The following is a 17,137-nucleotide window of genomic DNA, read 5'->3' on the forward strand; positions in this document are numbered from 1 at the left end:
AGGGGTCTCTGGTTGTCCGTTTTTTGTTTTATATAGAAGTGTGCAGGCAGCCTGAGTGTTAGACTGGCTGCCTGCAGTGTGTATAAAGCTCTCTGGGAGGTCAGAGCGGCACTGCGTGCGGTGCACGCTGCTGACCTCAGCCGCCTGCACTCTAGGTGTGGGGAAGCAGCCACAGCCGCTCGCGGCTTGTGTTACTGCTCCGTTGGCTAGTCACCCGCCGGAGAGATCAGGACTGGGGCGCTGGGCGCCGGGTGACTGCTGGATCAGAGTCACGCGCTGGTCCAGCTGAGGGGCAGACTGTGTCTCAGCGCCGCTGTCCTCAGCGCGCGCTGGGACGGAGGAAGGAGGAGGCGTGTCATGGGCGTCTCCTCCAGGTTAAAAATCCTCAGTGCGGCAAACGCTGCCTTCCTAAAGCCCACGCTGCCTTCCTCTGTTTGTTGTGCCTCTTCAGAGCCCTTCTGCTTCAGGACAGCAAAGCGTTTTTCATCCCAGACTGGACAGACTGTGTCACTGCGCTGGGTGAGTGAAGGGGTTTTCCTTTTTAGGAGTCCCCGCTTGGAGTATTCAGGTGGGCTAATTCGGGGAAGGTGAGCTCCTCTCCCCCTATTGTATTTCCTTCTTTTACACTGCTGGGTTTACACTGCTATCTGTGTGGCTGTGTTAGAGTGTGCTGAGTGAAGGAAGTGTTTGTATTGGATTGCATTATGGCAACAAAAGCTTCTGGCTCTAAGGCTTCTCAGAAGCTGTTCACCTGCACTCAGTGTAATCAGCAATTTACACAACATGTGAAAGGTGTGTCACTGTGTAAGGATTGCTATAAAGGAGGGGCTGTTCAACAGCAAGCTGCTCTCCTTAATGCTGAAGGGGTTACAAGTGTGTTAGCTACCTTAGCTTCTGAGCTGGCAGCGTCTCGTAGGGACAGGGAGATTTTACATTCTCATCTGTCTACTATGTCTTCTGCTGAGCCTTCATGGGCCAGAGAGTTGATTAGGTCAGTGGATTCGCTGGTACAATCCACCGTTATGCCTACACAGTCCAGCGCCCCCCCTCCACCTAAAAAAAGGGGTGCTCCTTTGGTTTTGAGGATTGATACCTCTGATGAGGAGGAAGTTAACCCTCTAGAGGAGGGGGAGTGTCAGGTGTTGGATGATACCTTTGCACCTGTGGATGAAGAGCAGGGTGTTCAGGATGAGGCTCAAGGTTTAGAGGCCTTGATTCAGGCTATTAAGGTGACTCTTAATGTTGCTGAGCAAGAACCTCCTGCTCCGGTTTCTATTTTTGGCCGTCCTGTTAAAGCTGCGGTAACTTTTCCTGAGTCCATAGAGTTGGAGAAGCCTCTGTTGGACATTTGGAAAGTGCCTGAGAAAAAGTTTCAGTTATCCAGGCGCTTTAAGGCGTCTTACCCTTTTGCCCCGGAAGCCAGGGCGAAATGGGAGAACCCGCCGTTAGCGGACGCTTCCGTCTCTAAGCTTTCAAAGAAGGCAGCGCTTCCCATTCCGGGAGCGGTGGCCCTGAAGGAGGCGCCAGATAGGCGTTTGGAGGCGGGGCTTAAGCACATCTTTTCTACGGCTGGGGTCTCTTTGCGTCCTATTTTTGTTATCTCCTGGGTCAGCAGGGCCATGGAGAAATGGGCAGAGGATTTGTCCAGGGGCTTGGAGGAGCAGAGGCCTCCTGAGGAGTTAGCTCAGTTGGCTGATCAAATGCGGGAATCCGCCGCATATATTGGAGAGGCGGCCAGGGATTCGGCTTCACTGGTGGCAAGGATCTCGGCTCTGTCTATTACAGCCAGACGGTCTTTGTGGCTTAAGTCTTGGCAGGCGGAGGCGGATATAAAAAAAGCAGTGGAAGCTCTTCCCTTTACGGGGGATGTTCTTTTTGGCCCAGAGCTGGATAGATTAATTGCTCAGGCGACAGGGGTTAAATCTACCTTACTCCCTTCCTCAGCGCCTCCTCCGAAAAAACCTTACCAGGGTCCGGCTTTTCGCTCCTTTCGAGGGGCCCCGAAATTTAGAGGTAAGTCCAGAGGTTCCTTTACCTCGGGCCGTGGTAGAGGTAGAGGCTTTGGCGCCGCCACCTCCGCCGCGAACCCTGGCTCCCGGCGTGCAGACGCCAAGCAGCCAGAAAAGCCTGCGGCATGACGCCCTCCCCTCCTACCTGGGGGATCCCAGAGTAGGAGCGCGGCTTCTGGATTTCCGGCAGGTCTGGGAAGAATCCTGCAAGGACAAGTGGGTTCTCTCAGTCGTGTCTCGGGGATACAAACTAGAGTTTGCCGGTTCTCCTCCTCAACAGTTTTTTACGATGGGGCTTCCGCATGCGGAAAAAGACTCCCAGTTACTACTCCAAGCAGTTCAGCGGTTGTTATCAGCCGGCGTGGTAATGCATGTCCCAACCGATCAACGCAAAGAGGGGTTTTATTCTCCTCTTTTCCTGGTTCCAAAACCAGACAGGTCGGTAAGGCCGATCTTAAATTTAAAGAAGCTGAACGAGTACATTATGTACCACAGATTCAAAATGGAGTCGCTTCGCTCGGTGGTGGCAGGTCTGGAACCGGGGGAATATTTGGCATCCTTGGACGTCAAGGATGCCTATCTACATATTCCCATTTACGACTTACACCAGAGGTTCCTTCGGTTCGCAATCAAGGACCAACATTTTCAATTTCGGGCTCTGCCCTTTGGCCTGTCATCGGCGCCTCGCCTTTTCACCAAGGTAATGGCAGTCATGGTTGCCTTTCTCCACACACTAGGAGTCAAGATTGTTCCGTATCTGGACGATTTGTTGATAAAAGCCGGATCCAGGAGTCAGCTGGAACAGGCTCTTCACGTGACTTGTCAGACCTTGATTCGGCATGGCTGGATTCTAAACTATGGCAAATCCCAGATGGTACCTTCCCAAAGGATTTTGTTTCTTGGACTGATTCTGGACACAGAAGTACAGCGGGTCTTCCTTCCCTTGGAGAAAATTGCCTCGATTCAGGACTTGGTGAAGCAGGTGCTTCGTCCTCGGAGGGTGTCGGTGCACCTTTGCATTCGGTTGCTTGGCAAGATGGTCGCCTCCTTCGAGGCTCTGCCTTTCGGCCGTTTCCATTCCAGGACTTTTCAACTCGATCTGTTGAGATAGTGGTCGGGTTCGCATGTCCACATGCACAGGACGGTAATTCTTTCACCCTGCAGTCGGCTGTCCCTTCACTGGTGGCTTCACACGGCCAATCTGTTGGAGGGGCGTCGGTTCGGAGTCTGGGAGTGGACTATCATCATGACGGATGCCAGCCTGAGGGGCTGGGGGGCGGTTATGATGGGACGTCACTGGTCTCCGCAGGAATCAAGGCTGCCGATAAATATTCTGGAGATTCGGGCTATCCGTCTGGCTCTTCTCAAGGCGGACCTGTTCATCAGAGGGAAGCCGATCCGAATTCAGTCGGACAATGCCACGGCTGTGGCATATATCAACAGACAGGGTGGAACGCGCAGTCGGGCAGCTATGCAGGAGGTACGCCCGATCCTTCAATGGGCGGAGAGGAATTCTCTGGCCTTCTCGGCGGTGTTCATTCCAGGGGTGGACAATTGGGAAGCGGACTATTTAAGTCGCCAGGATGTGCACCCAGGGGAGTGGGCACTGCATCCGGAGGTGTTTGGCCAGATTGTCAATCGTTGGGGGTTACCTCAGATAGACACGATGGCATCCAAACAGAATTGCAAGGTGGCTCAGTATTGTTCCAGGTCACGAGATCCGGAGGCAGTGGCGACGGATGCTCTGACCGCAGAGTGGAATTACCATCTAATCTATGTGTTCCCTCCGTTACCCTTGATTCAGTTAGTACTCAAACGGATCAAGCGCGAGAAGGCAACGGTGATTTTCATAGCTCCAAATTGGCCTCGTCGGCCTTGGTTTGCCGATCTTCAGGGGCTCCTGATAGATCAACCCTGGCTACTGCCTCAAAGAGAGGATCTATTGCAACAGGGACCATTCGTCTACCAAGAATTAAGGCAGCTGCGTTTGACGGCGTGGCTGTTGAGGCCGAGCTGCTGAGTAGGCGTGGGGTACCTAAAGAGGTCATTCCCACAATGATGAGAGCCAGGAAGGAGGTTACTTCCCGGCATTATTACAGGATTTGGAAGGCTTATGTGTCGTGGTGTGAACGACACAAGTGCCCTACAGCTGTTTTTTCTTTGTCCCGATTGTTGAGGTTTCTGCAATCAGGGTTTGAGGCGGGCCTTCGTTTAGGGTCCCTTAAGGTCCAGGTGTCCGCCTTGTCGGTTTTCTTTCATAGGCGATTAGCCTTGATGCCGGAAATACAAACATTTTTGAATGGGGTTCTAAGGCTGCAGCCTCCGGTAAGACCTCCGGAAGAACCTTAGGATCTTCCTTTGGTGCTGGACTATCTCAAGTCTGAGGTGTTTGAGCCTTTAGAATCTATTGATTTACGTTTACTTACCTGGAAGACGGTGATCTTACTGGCTTTGGCATCGGCTAGACGAGTGTCTGACCTCAGTGCTCTCTCATGTCGTTCTCCGTATTTGGTGTTCCACTCAGATAGGGCGGAACTCCGTACTAGATTGGATTACTTGCCAAAGGTGGTGACGGCTTATCATCTTAATCAGCCAATCGTGGTTCCGGCCTTGACAGGAGAGTTCGCTTCACTGGATGTGGTCAGAACTTTGCAGGTTTATGTGGACAGAACCAAGGATCTCAGGAAGTCGGATTCTCTGTTTGTCCTATACTGTTCCGCAAAACGTGGTTGGCCGGCTACCAAGCAAACTTTGGCCAGGTGGATTTGTCTAACCATTAAACAAGCTTATGTTCAGGCCTCCCGGCCTCCGCCTACTAGAGTTTCGGCTCATTCCACCCGTTCGGTGGGACCTTCTTGGGCGGCGGCCAGGGGGGTGTCTCTTTCTCAGGTATGTAGGGCAGCCACTTGGTCTGGGCCCAATACCTTTATTAAGTTTTATAGGTTTGACACCTTCGCGGCATCCTCTACTAGGTTTGGCCGCGCGGTGCTTCAGGATGCCCAGCGCCTTCCCGCCCGTGGGGATGGCTTTGGGACGTCCCCAGCGTAGTACTTCAGTGTCCCCAGAGGATGAAGGAGAAAATAGGAATTTGGTACTCACCGATAATTCCCTTTCTCCGAATCCGAAGGGGACACTGAGCGCCCTCCCGGCACTGGTCTTCTGGTAAGGGAGGGGTTTTTACAGGTCGCATGTGGCCAGGTTGTGTTGCATGCGATGGTCTGTATGTAAGTTCTTTTGACTTATTTTTGTTTCGGTGTCTTGTTTTCATTCTCTCTCTCTCTCTGTCAGAGGTTTCCTGGTCTCTTTTCTCCTCTCGGGCACAGTAACTAAGACTGGAGTCTGAGGGGGGGATAGAGGGGGAGGAGCCACACCACACTTCAAGTTCTTAAAGTGCCAACTCCTCCATAACACCACACTATCCCCAGCGTAGTACTTCAGTGTCCCCTTCGGATTCGGAGAAAGGGAATTATCGGTGAGTACCAAATTCCTATTATCTGTGGTTGTTTGCAGTGGCTGCTATAAGGCATGTATTTTAGTTTGTTTGTTTGTTTGTAAGATGTGGTTTACAAAAGCCACTACCGTACTTCCTGGAGTGTTTCATTCTATGTACAGCAAAGTAAGGGTGTTTTGCTATTAAAAACCTTTTTTTTCTGCTTTTTTAAATTTCTGTGCCAGGTGAATTGATCAAAATAGATGTGAAAAATGCCAAGAAAACATTTTTATTCATCATAATGACTTGTAATGTTTACCTTATGTAGGAAATATAATGTTTTTTACACAACATTTTTTATTTGAATTTATATAACAAATGTGAGCGATGCTGACATTTTACTGGATGTTATGAAGCTCTGTCACAAAGATGTTGGCACTCTAAGAGGTCGATCCTATTCGTCCCGAAGGTTACGAATCATCAGCACACTGGGCGCACTTTACGGCAGGCCGAATTCACTGAAAAGTGCTTGCACCTCCATAGGGGTGAGCGCACTTTTCTGCAAATTTGGCCCTGTGAAGGGTGTGAGTTAGGCTTAATTCGGATGCTGTGTTAGCATTAAAACGGTACCCGAATGGCAACTCGCAATCTTCGGAACTAATTGGATCGACCCAAAGGGTTAAACATGACAGGGAGCAGTGGCTTTTGCAGGCTGCCCCTAATTAATCTATTTGCAATTGTTTAATAGGCTAATGATATGTTTATTTAAATATGTTCTCTAACTTCCATTAGTCCAGCATCAAGGTGGGTTGCTTTCTTCTTAAAACAAATGATTTATCTGTTTTTCTTTTCTAGAATATGGTAAAAGAAGCAACAAATTATTTATTTTTGGCAACCAGGAAAAGACTTTTCATAAAAAGCGTTAAAATCCTTCTGCCATCTACTTGGACACAAGTAAATAATTATACGAGGCCAACAACAGAAACCTATGGCACGGTATGTCTTTATAGATTTATTTAAAAATTTTGTGGGTCTTTTTAGCAGGACAGTGGCATTTTCTGAGGGTTTCAACCTGATGATGTGAGTTGAGTGGCACATTTAGTGACATCACCAGGTACCCCCTTACTGAGCACGCAATCATTTGACGATATGTTAAATTGAGCTGCATGTACAAAAAAAAGGTAAAACCATGAATGACTTAAATGTTAAATATAATAGAATATTCATAATAATTTCATATTGCATTAACAGCTATTTTAGGTTAATTTTATCACAATTTTGTATCAAACTAATTAATGATATTGTTATTCCAGAATTCATAATGATTTCACATTGATTTTAACATGATTTCCTGATAATTAATGCGATAACATGAATTTTCAGGAAATGTGTTTTATACTAATTATGTCACAGTGATATTAATATTTACTATGTTTACCAAATGATTATATTATGACCTTTTGTGATGGTTTAATTGATTTCACTTTTATTTTATTGTGATTTTATATTGATATCAAGCTACGGTTTTTCATATAGTTTCCATGTAACATATTTTGTGAATTCATAGTATTACTTACAGATCAAATTGATTATTATGCTATGATACATTTTATTTTTGATTTACAATATATTTAAGAACTAGCATTTGCCCACGGCTTTGGTTGCATGGATGTCTGTTATTGCTAAGCAGAACTAACATGCTCTGAGTGTAAAGTGTCTGGTTTTCCTTATTGCTCCTGTCCCAAATGTCACATTGAGATAATACATATTAATACCTTTTTTTTCTATGTCACTTAGCTATACAATAATGAAAATGCAATCCAAGTTCATCCAGTAGTTTTTGTTATGCCCAAATGAACAGACATATTCTTTTTTCATTTCCATTGTTCTTAAACTAAAAGTACTGTATGTCTAAAAAAAAAAAATCTTTACATACAGACACAGCCCTTAGTTTTATTATATTTATAGATGATATCCTAAGGGATTTAGGGCCTAATTCAGTTTGGCTTGCCGCCTAGTGAGCCCATAAATGCCATCCGCCACCCAGACGAATGCCCGCCCATTCGTCACTGAATTCCCTCGCCTTCGGCTGGAAGGGAGAGAAATCATAATTATTGTAAGTAATAATCTCCTTACTTTTGTGTGTATAGCTTGTACCTGGATGGCTTGAGACCCCCATTATTTGTAGCTTGGGTGGCATTACTTCACTCTACCTTCTCCCATGAGAAATTTATATGCAGCACAATAAGGAGGTTTGGGGAATGTGCATGCATCCCTGATACTGTATTGAAAACAAGTTATTATTTTGATTATACTGTAAATGGCTAATATGCTAGTGTACCTGACGCACCTCAGCCTGCCTCTATATAGAGCATAAAGAACCTGTGAATATAATATCACTAATTAAGAAGGGAATCCTACTATCAGTAGTTGTTGGTTCCTAGTATGGACCCTGTGCGCTGAACCCGATGTTTTGGTTTTTGGATCTGTATTAATTCTGTGTTTTTGGTTTTGGTTCTGATTTGGAAAAACCACCCACACCTGTTTTTTTAATATGTATTTCTTTTTCAAATGCAAAAAAAATTGCCATGTAATTTGGGTCTTTTTTTGTTCCTAATGTATTTTTAATCTTAATAACAATAATTTCCAATAATTTCAAGTCAATTTAGATTTTAACATAACACAGCAGAGGGCAGGACATGCTCATGGGGCACACGGGGAAGAGGGAGGGCATGCTCAATAGAGAACAAGGCAATGGGAGCTCAGTGTAGAGTAGGAAGGTCACGCAAGACAGGGTTGGGGGGTACTCAAGGAGGCACAGGGCTGGAGGATATGCTCAAATAACAAATGATGGGGAGGGGAGTTTAGGAGGACACAAGTAAGGCAGGGAATCTCAAGGGGCACAGGATAAGTGGGATATGTTCAAGGGACACAGGATAAGGGGGAGATACTCTGTAGCACATGGTAAGTGGGGGACACCCAGGGAGCACAGTATTGTGGAGAGGAGCTCAGGGGGCACCCTGTAAGAGGGTGGTGCACAGAGGTCACAGGATCTGGGAAGGGATCTTTGGGGTAGACAGGCTAATGAAAGATGCTAAGGTGTACAGGGTAAGGGGAACATGCTCAGGGGGGCACATGATGGGGAGGAGAGCTCATGGGGCACAGTGTAAGAGGGGGAAGAACAGGGGTATAAGATGGACAATGGGAGTTTATGGGGACACAGGGTAAGGAAGGATGTTAAGAGGGCAAATGGTAAGGGGAGATGCTCAGGAGAGCCCAATAGGGTAATGGATCTATGGTGGACCTTGAGATGTCCCTATGAGAGTTCCCCCCTTACCCTCGATCTGGGAGAGTAGCTGCCCCTCAGGTGTCCCCTGAGAGTCCTCTCATTTACCCAGGATCTGTGTGGGGAACTTGGTGGGACACAAGCTAAGGGGGCACAGCGTAAGTGGAGAATGCTCAGGGGTACTGGGTGGGGAGGGGAGTTCATGGTAAAGGCAGGATACTAAGGGGGTCTGCATGCACAGTGTACACATAGGGGAGAAGAGAGTCACACTTAACATGTTCCAGAAACTCCTTGTTCAGAAGTGTGAAATAAATGTCCAATGTATACCCTTAAGTTCATACCTTCCAATATATGAAAGGCTGAAACCCATACAAATTCGGAAAGGGGGCCAAGGATAAAGTGTATGTTCACACCCCCAGTCCTATCATTTCAATTGACAATTGGAGATCCACAAACCTGGTACAAAGCCCTTTGTAAATGTCATAAAAACTGGTACTGTTCTGGCCAAAAAGGTACAGTTGGAAGATATACATGTCCTTCCTAAATGTCTCTTTCAATTCTGCTGGAAGTTTCGCAGAGAAGTGATGTCTTTCAGAAATCGGACCCAGTATGGCTTCTGTCTTTGAGTGGCGCATGCATTCCACTCTTGTGCTCCGCATGCCGCCTCGGGTTAAAGGTCATCTTTATCATGCGGCTGTAATTGATATCCACATTTGTGGTTCCCTAGTGCATTTCATATATTTTGGTCGTTACCAGGTCCATTTTTTTAAAGGAAGATGCCGCATCCAAGAGTGCATGTAATTCATAGTTCATACAGACTCAGAATACAATCCGATAAAAACCATAAAAAAATAAACTAGATAAAATTACATTAAAAATATGTATTTTTATCTGGGTATAAATAGAGCTAGAAGGACACTTTTATTTCACACCTCTGAAGAAGGACATTCCAAAATGTGTTAACTGTGTCTGTCTTCTCCCTTACGGACACTCTCTGCAAGCGGACACTCTGCATATTGGTGGGATGTTGAACCGGTACTGGAGTCTCCACTAATCCTCGCCTTCACCATCCAAGAGGGGTACATGAGTTAAGCCATTTCTCCCGCAGCTGTTTTGCCGCATGGTATTTGACTAATAAAAAAATATTGATAATATAAAAGTAAGTAAAATACGTTAGTATATCCTTTTGTGTATCAAAGGTACTGCATCAATAATGTTTTTTTCTTGCCTGTGTGTCTCTAAAAATCCCCATGCTTATTGGAAAATAGACAAAATCTTTACAGGTTTATCTTAGGTTATTGAGAAAAAAACGTTCTGGAGAGATTGTTGCTTTTGGAAAATACAACTGTCTCCAAAAGGTTATTACATCATCTCCAATTTCAATCATTGAGGTGTGGTATAACTGTTGATGTGTATTTTGTTATTACCAACAATGGGTGGTGCTGTGTGATACACAAATTTTCTTTTTCATGTAAATTTGATCTGCAGTGACTGACAAACACTATATTTTTGTAGAACCTTTAGTTTCACAACTCTTTGTGCTCCTATTCAGAAATATTTTCTACTGGTAAGGATGCTAAGGGGGCAAGAGAGCTTAGGGAGGCACAAGGTAAGGGGGGGGGGGTTTCTTAGAGGGACATCTCAGGGGCAGTTGCAGCCCTCCTTGGTGTGGAGCTTTTTTCCTACACATTAATGCACTTCTGTACCTAATCCAAATAGCGGTCTGTTACCATGGTAATCTATTGCTGGCTGAGAGACAGCCATTACCAACCTACCAGTGGCATGTTACCATGGTAGCTGCCACTGATTGGATCCGACAGGGAGAAGTGAGTCTTAGCTTTCTGGCGCAAAACACAGAGATCAGACACCTGGACCTCTGTGTTTTGCCTTGGTTTTTAGATCTGAGCCTATTCTGGAAGATCCAAGCAGGATGTTGTATTTGTCAAGATTGACTTTTTAAATAATCAGAATAAAAGTTAATGTTTAATACTTGTACAAATGGAGAATCTTAAGAGGATAAGTATTTTAAGCATATGTTTTAATTGAGTATTGTGTGTATGTGTTTAAATTCACTAGGCAGATATAATTATTGCTAACCCCTACATGCAATATGGAGATGACCCATACACTTTACAGTACGGACTTTGTGGAGAACCAGGAAGATACATTCATCTGACACCAAATTTCTTACTGGACGACAGTCTGCTCTCAGTGTATGGACCTAGAGGTGAATTTTGTTTCCATTTCATTAGTCTTTACATTCCTGCCTTCAATTACCAGCACATGCTGTCACATTAGTATTTGTAGGTCATATTTGCTTTAAGTCCAGTTGGTAAACCAACTGGGGAGGAGTTTTTCATTTATTCAATAACCCTATTGGGGGGGGGGGGGGGTTTCTCACGGGAATATGGTCAACCGGGGGGGGGGGGGTGTTACACTGTGGGGTTAGTGTGTATAGTTAGGGTTATAGGCTATAGGGGTTTCGTGAGTGTATGGTTAGGGTTATAGGCTGCTGCAGGATGAGTATGGTTAGGGTTATAGGCTGCGGGGAGTGTATGGTTAGGTCTATGCTGTGGGGAGGGGGATAGGTGGGGTTATACTGCAGGTGCGATGTAAATGGTTGGGCTGTAGGGGGGTGTATAGAGAGAGTTAGTCTATGGGGGATGTGTAGTTAAGGTTAGGCTATGGGGCGTGTATAGTTAGGGTTAGGTGATGGGGGTGTATAGTCAGGATAAGGCTAAGGGGATGTATACTGTAGTTAGGGTATGGGGTGAGGAAAGTGTATGGTTAGGGTTAGGCTCCTGATGATACTGAAGGTTTGAGCACATTGACCCCACTGTAGTCACTATTAACCTGAATTATTATTCTGTACATATGCACCCCATTGAGTGTGGAGCTGAAGACCTCCATCCACATAGTACATACGCTGTTGCTCTTAATTACATTTACATACACTGACATTCTTCATACATGCACTGCCGCTATCATTCATACATACATACATACATTGACACTCTCATTCATACATACATGCACTGATGCGCTCATACATACATACATGCACTGACGCTCTCATTCATACATACTTTGACGCTCTCATTCATACATACACTGACGCTCTAATACATACATACATACACTGACACTCTCATACATACATACATGCACTGACGCTCTCATTCATACATACATACACTGACGCTCTTATACACACATACACTGACACTCTCATTCATACATACATACACTGACGCTCTCATTCATACATACATGCACTGACACTCTCATACATACATACATACATACACTGACACAATCATACATACATACATGCACTGACACATTCATACATACATACATGCACTGACGCTCTCATTCATACATACATACATACATACATACATACACTGACACCCTCATTCATACATACATACATACACTGACACTCTCATACATACATACACTGATGCTCTCATACATACATACACTGACACTCACATTCATACATGCACTGACGCTCTCATTCATACATACATACAGTACATACACTGACACCCTCATTCATACATACATACACTGACACTCTCATACATACATACACTGACGCTCTTATACATACATACACTGACGCTCTTATACATACATACACTGACGCTCTTATACATACATACACTGACACTCTCATACATACACTGACACTCTCATTCATACATACACTGACACTCTCATTCATACATACACTGACACTCTTATACATACATACACTGACGCTCTCATTCATACACACACTGACATTCTCATTCATACACACATGCACTGACGCTCTCATTTATACATACATACACTGACGCTCTCATTCATACATACATACATGCACTGACGCTCTCATTCATACATACACTGACACCCTCATTCATACACACATACACTGACACTCTCATTCATACATACATACACTGACACTCTCATTCATACATACATGCACTGATGCTCTCATTCATTCATACATACATATATACACTGACACTCTCATTCATACATACACTGACACTCTCATTCATACATACATACATACACCGACGCTCTCATTCATACATACATACATACATGCACTGACGCTCCCATTCATACATACATACACTGACGCTCCCATTCATACATACATATACTGACACCTTCATTCATACATACTCTGACACTCTCATTCATACATACATAGACTGACGCTCTCATTCAATCATACATACACTGCCGCTATCATTCATACATACAGCAACGCACGCACTCATACATATCTACACTGATGCTCTCATTCATACATACATACATATAAGCATGCACCAGCGCACTTATTCATACATACACTGGCGCTCTCATTTACACGTGCACTGTTTCCATACATGTATACATTTCACACCAAGGCACTCTAAGACCACTACCACCTTCCCCCAGGGAGTAACTCTAGGCAGCCACTACTGGGGGTGTCAACTGAATACATAGGGGACCTTACTGCTTGGAGGGCTGCTGGCCAGTCTGTTCATGCTGGTTCATGGTGCCGCTAGTGTGTGGGCTGCTTCCAGCTAATATAACCCCCTGTGTGTGGGCTGATGCGGATAGCTCATGTTGCCGCTGGTGTGCGTGTAGGCGCACACGTTGTCAGGGAGGAGGGCAGGGGGAACTGATAATATACCAAAAAATGGGTTAATACACTAGTGTGTATAACCCTGGGAGCGCTTGTATTTAGAGATGCTGACTCAATTGGAGCAGTTGCTTAAGTGGGGAGGGTCAGTCTCCACAAAAAATTGCGAAAGAAGAAAAAGCAGTGCTCACATTCATTAATGAGTGATTCAAATTTTTCTAAAATATAAACAATTTATTTTTTATATCATATTATAATTTGTTTGCATATATATTAGCACATATAACACATAAAAAAGTGTACACTGTAACAAAAAATATCTGTTAAAAATGTTGTTTTAAAAACAATGGTACCAGATCTCACGTATATCCAGGCAGTCCCCAAATGGGGTGGAGGAACAATGAATCCCGCACTGTCCACACTGTATTTGTAATCCCAATATTGGATGGAGTCCCAGAACGGCAGTAAATGTCACTGTAGGCACACTGAGGGAGTGGCTGATGTTTTGGTAGCCTACCTACAACCTCGCGGCCAAATGTCCAGGTCAGTTTTTGAAATTAGCCAAAGACTTCCAGATTTTTATCCAGGGAGCGCAGTGGTCAGAGAATTAAGCAGGTAGGTCCTCCAAGAATTACCCAGGATCTGGTGCCCAGCAGTACCAATGCGTTTCGCTGTCCAAACACCAGCTTTGTCAAGGTATACTGCTTGTGTGCTCAGGACCTGTATTTATACCCAATGCATTATGGGAATCATTTGCATACTGACTTGAATCACTCATTAAAAATATATGATAATCACATATTTCATATCTTATCTAATGGAGACAGACCTTATAAACATAGAGTATTCTTATACTACAAAAAAAAAAAAAATGTATTCAACATAGAAACTGAGTATTTTAACATAATATGACCTTTAGGAAGTTCTTCCGGGTCATCTTTATGACCTCATCATATGCAAATTGTGACATATCTTAGTCACATGTTTAATCACGTGACAGTCACATGTGAGAGGTTAACCAATTATAATCCATTTATTCCGATAATAACAACATGGGAATGAATTATCCACATTTATAAAGTTAAATCACTAAGGATCAGTGTATATTGCTCATAACAGTGTCAATCCTCATTTTCTTAAAACATTATATACAGTAAACCGATTGTACCCATACATCCCTGTCATTCCGGTCACATTAATCTCTTACCGGAAATGACGTTCCGCTATTCTTTTCTGCTGTTTTCCTTATCCCTTCTTACGACAATTGTGGCTTTTAGTCCATTCATGTTTTCATCAACATGATAGTATTCTTGCCGTCCCTGATCTACCTATTTCTATTCCATTCCCCATTCGTTCAGGCATGAAGTTGGGGATGAATGGGACTACATTACCCATAATGCTTTCCAGCACCGGAAGTGACGTTACATCAGTGCATCACATTCTACCCGAGTATATACACACTCGGCTAATCTCACAGTCACACAATAACTTATTTGTATATATCTTCATTATTGCGCCACATTTATCTGTTTAATTCATTCTCAATTAAGTTAGTTAAACGGCCCGGTTTCCCGGTGGGCCAATCCGTCCCTGAGCCAGTTTAACACTAACACAACATCTTTATCAATCTAATATAAACTATTCCATTAGTGAGTGGTAACTACAAATACGCACCCATAGCACAGTGTTGCATAGTGTTAAATAGTTTAAAAACGCATACATAAAATATTGGGATCAAAACAGCTTATGGGTGAGATGTAATAGGGTGCGATTTTTAGACAGCTAAAATATTGCACCATATCACAAAAAGACAGAAAATTGAGCTTACTCAAACCATGTTGAGATGACATGCAGAGCTGTAACTAGGAATGTGCAATGCCGAGCCGGCGGAACTGTCACTGCCCTGTAGCAAATGTATTTTGTTTGACGGGAGCCTGGGGCTGCAGCCTGCAGATCAGCCAGAGAGAGACGCTCTGCTATTTCTTAGGGCACACTTGATGCCTATCTTCCTGGTACTTGCAATCTGCACCCCTGTTTATGATGAACATGATGTCACATGTGCTGGTGCCAAAGCCTCAGGCACCTTCACACCCTATTATGGCTCTGATGAAATCTGGGCAATTGCAGTTTTTGCATTCTGGGAAAAACAACCTTTTACCCATAGCACCTCAGCAGATGCATATAATGCCTCCATTATGATGAATACCGTTAAAATTCTGTGTGTGTTCTTCTCTGTCAATATTAGGTAGGTATTGATGAAGTGTATTTGTATAAGATATCCGGTCGACAGTGTCTAGGTCAACAGTCAATAGGTTTACCACTATTGGTTGACAGGCATTAGGTTGAAACATGAAAAATGTTGACATGGTCTTGGTTGACACTACCAAAAGTTTGACGCAAGCACATGATTGACATGTTAATGGTCAACACATGCAAAGGTCAACATTAGTTTTTCGTGATTTTTTTTTTTGTAAATCGACTTCTTATTACTTCACGATCTAAGTGCGCATAAAATTAGATTATAATAGTGTGCTGAGTGCAGCAAGGCACCATGGCTGAAGCATGGCTAGCGCAGTGAGCCATGCAAGATAATGCAGTACACTTACTGTATATGGTGTCCATGTCGACAAAGACAACAAGATGTCGACATTGACAACAAAAAACGGGAAAAACTCATGTCGATCTTGTCATGTGTCGATCATTTCTATGTAGACCTTTTGCTTGTGTCAACCTTTTGGCAATATCAACCTAGGGTTAATATGGTGTAGGGCCTGTTAACCAATAGTGGCTCAGCTTTTCACTGTCAACCTTATAATACACAGCCTTTGTATACAAATAAGATGATCCTTGTCTTCTAACTAATTTTGTTTTTTTCTAGGAAGAGTATTTGTCCATGAATGGGCTCACCTTCGTTGGGGGGTGTATGATGAATACAGTGAGGATCAACCTTACTATTTCGCAGAAAACCAAAAAATAGAAGCTACAAGGTATGCGGTACTGTATCTGCACTCTGAGGACAGGTCTAATAGCTGAACGTTCATAATTACACAGATGAGTTACTATTCTATTAGGAAATGTACTCACAGGACTTCTGTAATAATAACTTGTTTGTGTTTGCTAGGTGTTCTGTGGATTTCATTGGGACTAACATCATCAGAACAGGTCAATGCCATGGAGTAGACTGTCCAATACAAGCTTGCAACTTTGATGCAAACACTGGCCTATATGAGGAGGGCTGTGAATTTGTGCCTGACAAAAGACAGTTTGTTCAGAATTCTATAATGTATTCACAGGCGCTGTCCCAGGTACGTGTGCAGCCTATCATTCCTTAATACTAGAACCCAGTCATGTCACCTAGCCACAGAGGATACATCTGTGCGGTGAGCCAATATTCATGGCAATAAATTCACCAGAACTGTTTTATTTCTGGTACCAGCTACTCCAGTCCACTCTTTTATGTATTTTGGTTAATACCCCTTTTACACCGCCATAAAAACCCGGGTCAGCGGCGGGTCAGACTCGTGTCAGCGGCAGTGTAATTGCATCAACCCCTGCCCCTTTACACGGGACTTCTACCCAGTCCTGATCTGGGTTGAACACGGACAGGACCTGGGTAGAGGGCAGTGTAAATGGGTACGCCGGGTCATCCGACCCGGCTCCCATTAACATCATTGGGGGAAGCCCAACCTCTGGACTGCAGCATCTGCAGGTTGGACGGGGGGGGGGGGGGGGGGGGCACACACAGCCTCCGCTGTTGTCTGCTGTACTCTGGA

The 17,137-nt window shown here is 44.3% G+C and overlaps 1 protein-coding gene across 1 annotated transcript in view; it reads left to right on the forward strand.

The window, feature by feature from the left end:
* The first annotated feature begins 3,255 nt into the window (after nucleotides 1–3,255).
* The window catches only part of LOC146027275 (calcium-activated chloride channel regulator 1-like), a 48,886-nt gene continuing 35,004 nt past the window's right edge, over nucleotides 3,256–17,137 (forward strand). The window contains exons 1-7 of the mRNA XM_083158215.1: nucleotides 3,256–3,812; nucleotides 4,271–4,334; nucleotides 5,566–5,625; nucleotides 6,295–6,435; nucleotides 10,802–10,952; nucleotides 16,243–16,351; nucleotides 16,486–16,669. Of these exons, the coding sequence (XP_083014341.1) occupies nucleotides 3,256–3,812; nucleotides 4,271–4,334; nucleotides 5,566–5,625; nucleotides 6,295–6,435; nucleotides 10,802–10,952; nucleotides 16,243–16,351; nucleotides 16,486–16,669 (1,266 nt within the window). The remainder of the gene's footprint in view (nucleotides 3,813–4,270; nucleotides 4,335–5,565; nucleotides 5,626–6,294; nucleotides 6,436–10,801; nucleotides 10,953–16,242; nucleotides 16,352–16,485; nucleotides 16,670–17,137) is intronic.

This window comes from Crinia signifera, chromosome 8, assembly GCF_055691185.1.
Source record: "Crinia signifera chromosome 8, ASM5569118v1, whole genome shotgun sequence".
Taxonomy (NCBI): domain Eukaryota; kingdom Metazoa; phylum Chordata; class Amphibia; order Anura; family Myobatrachidae; genus Crinia; species Crinia signifera.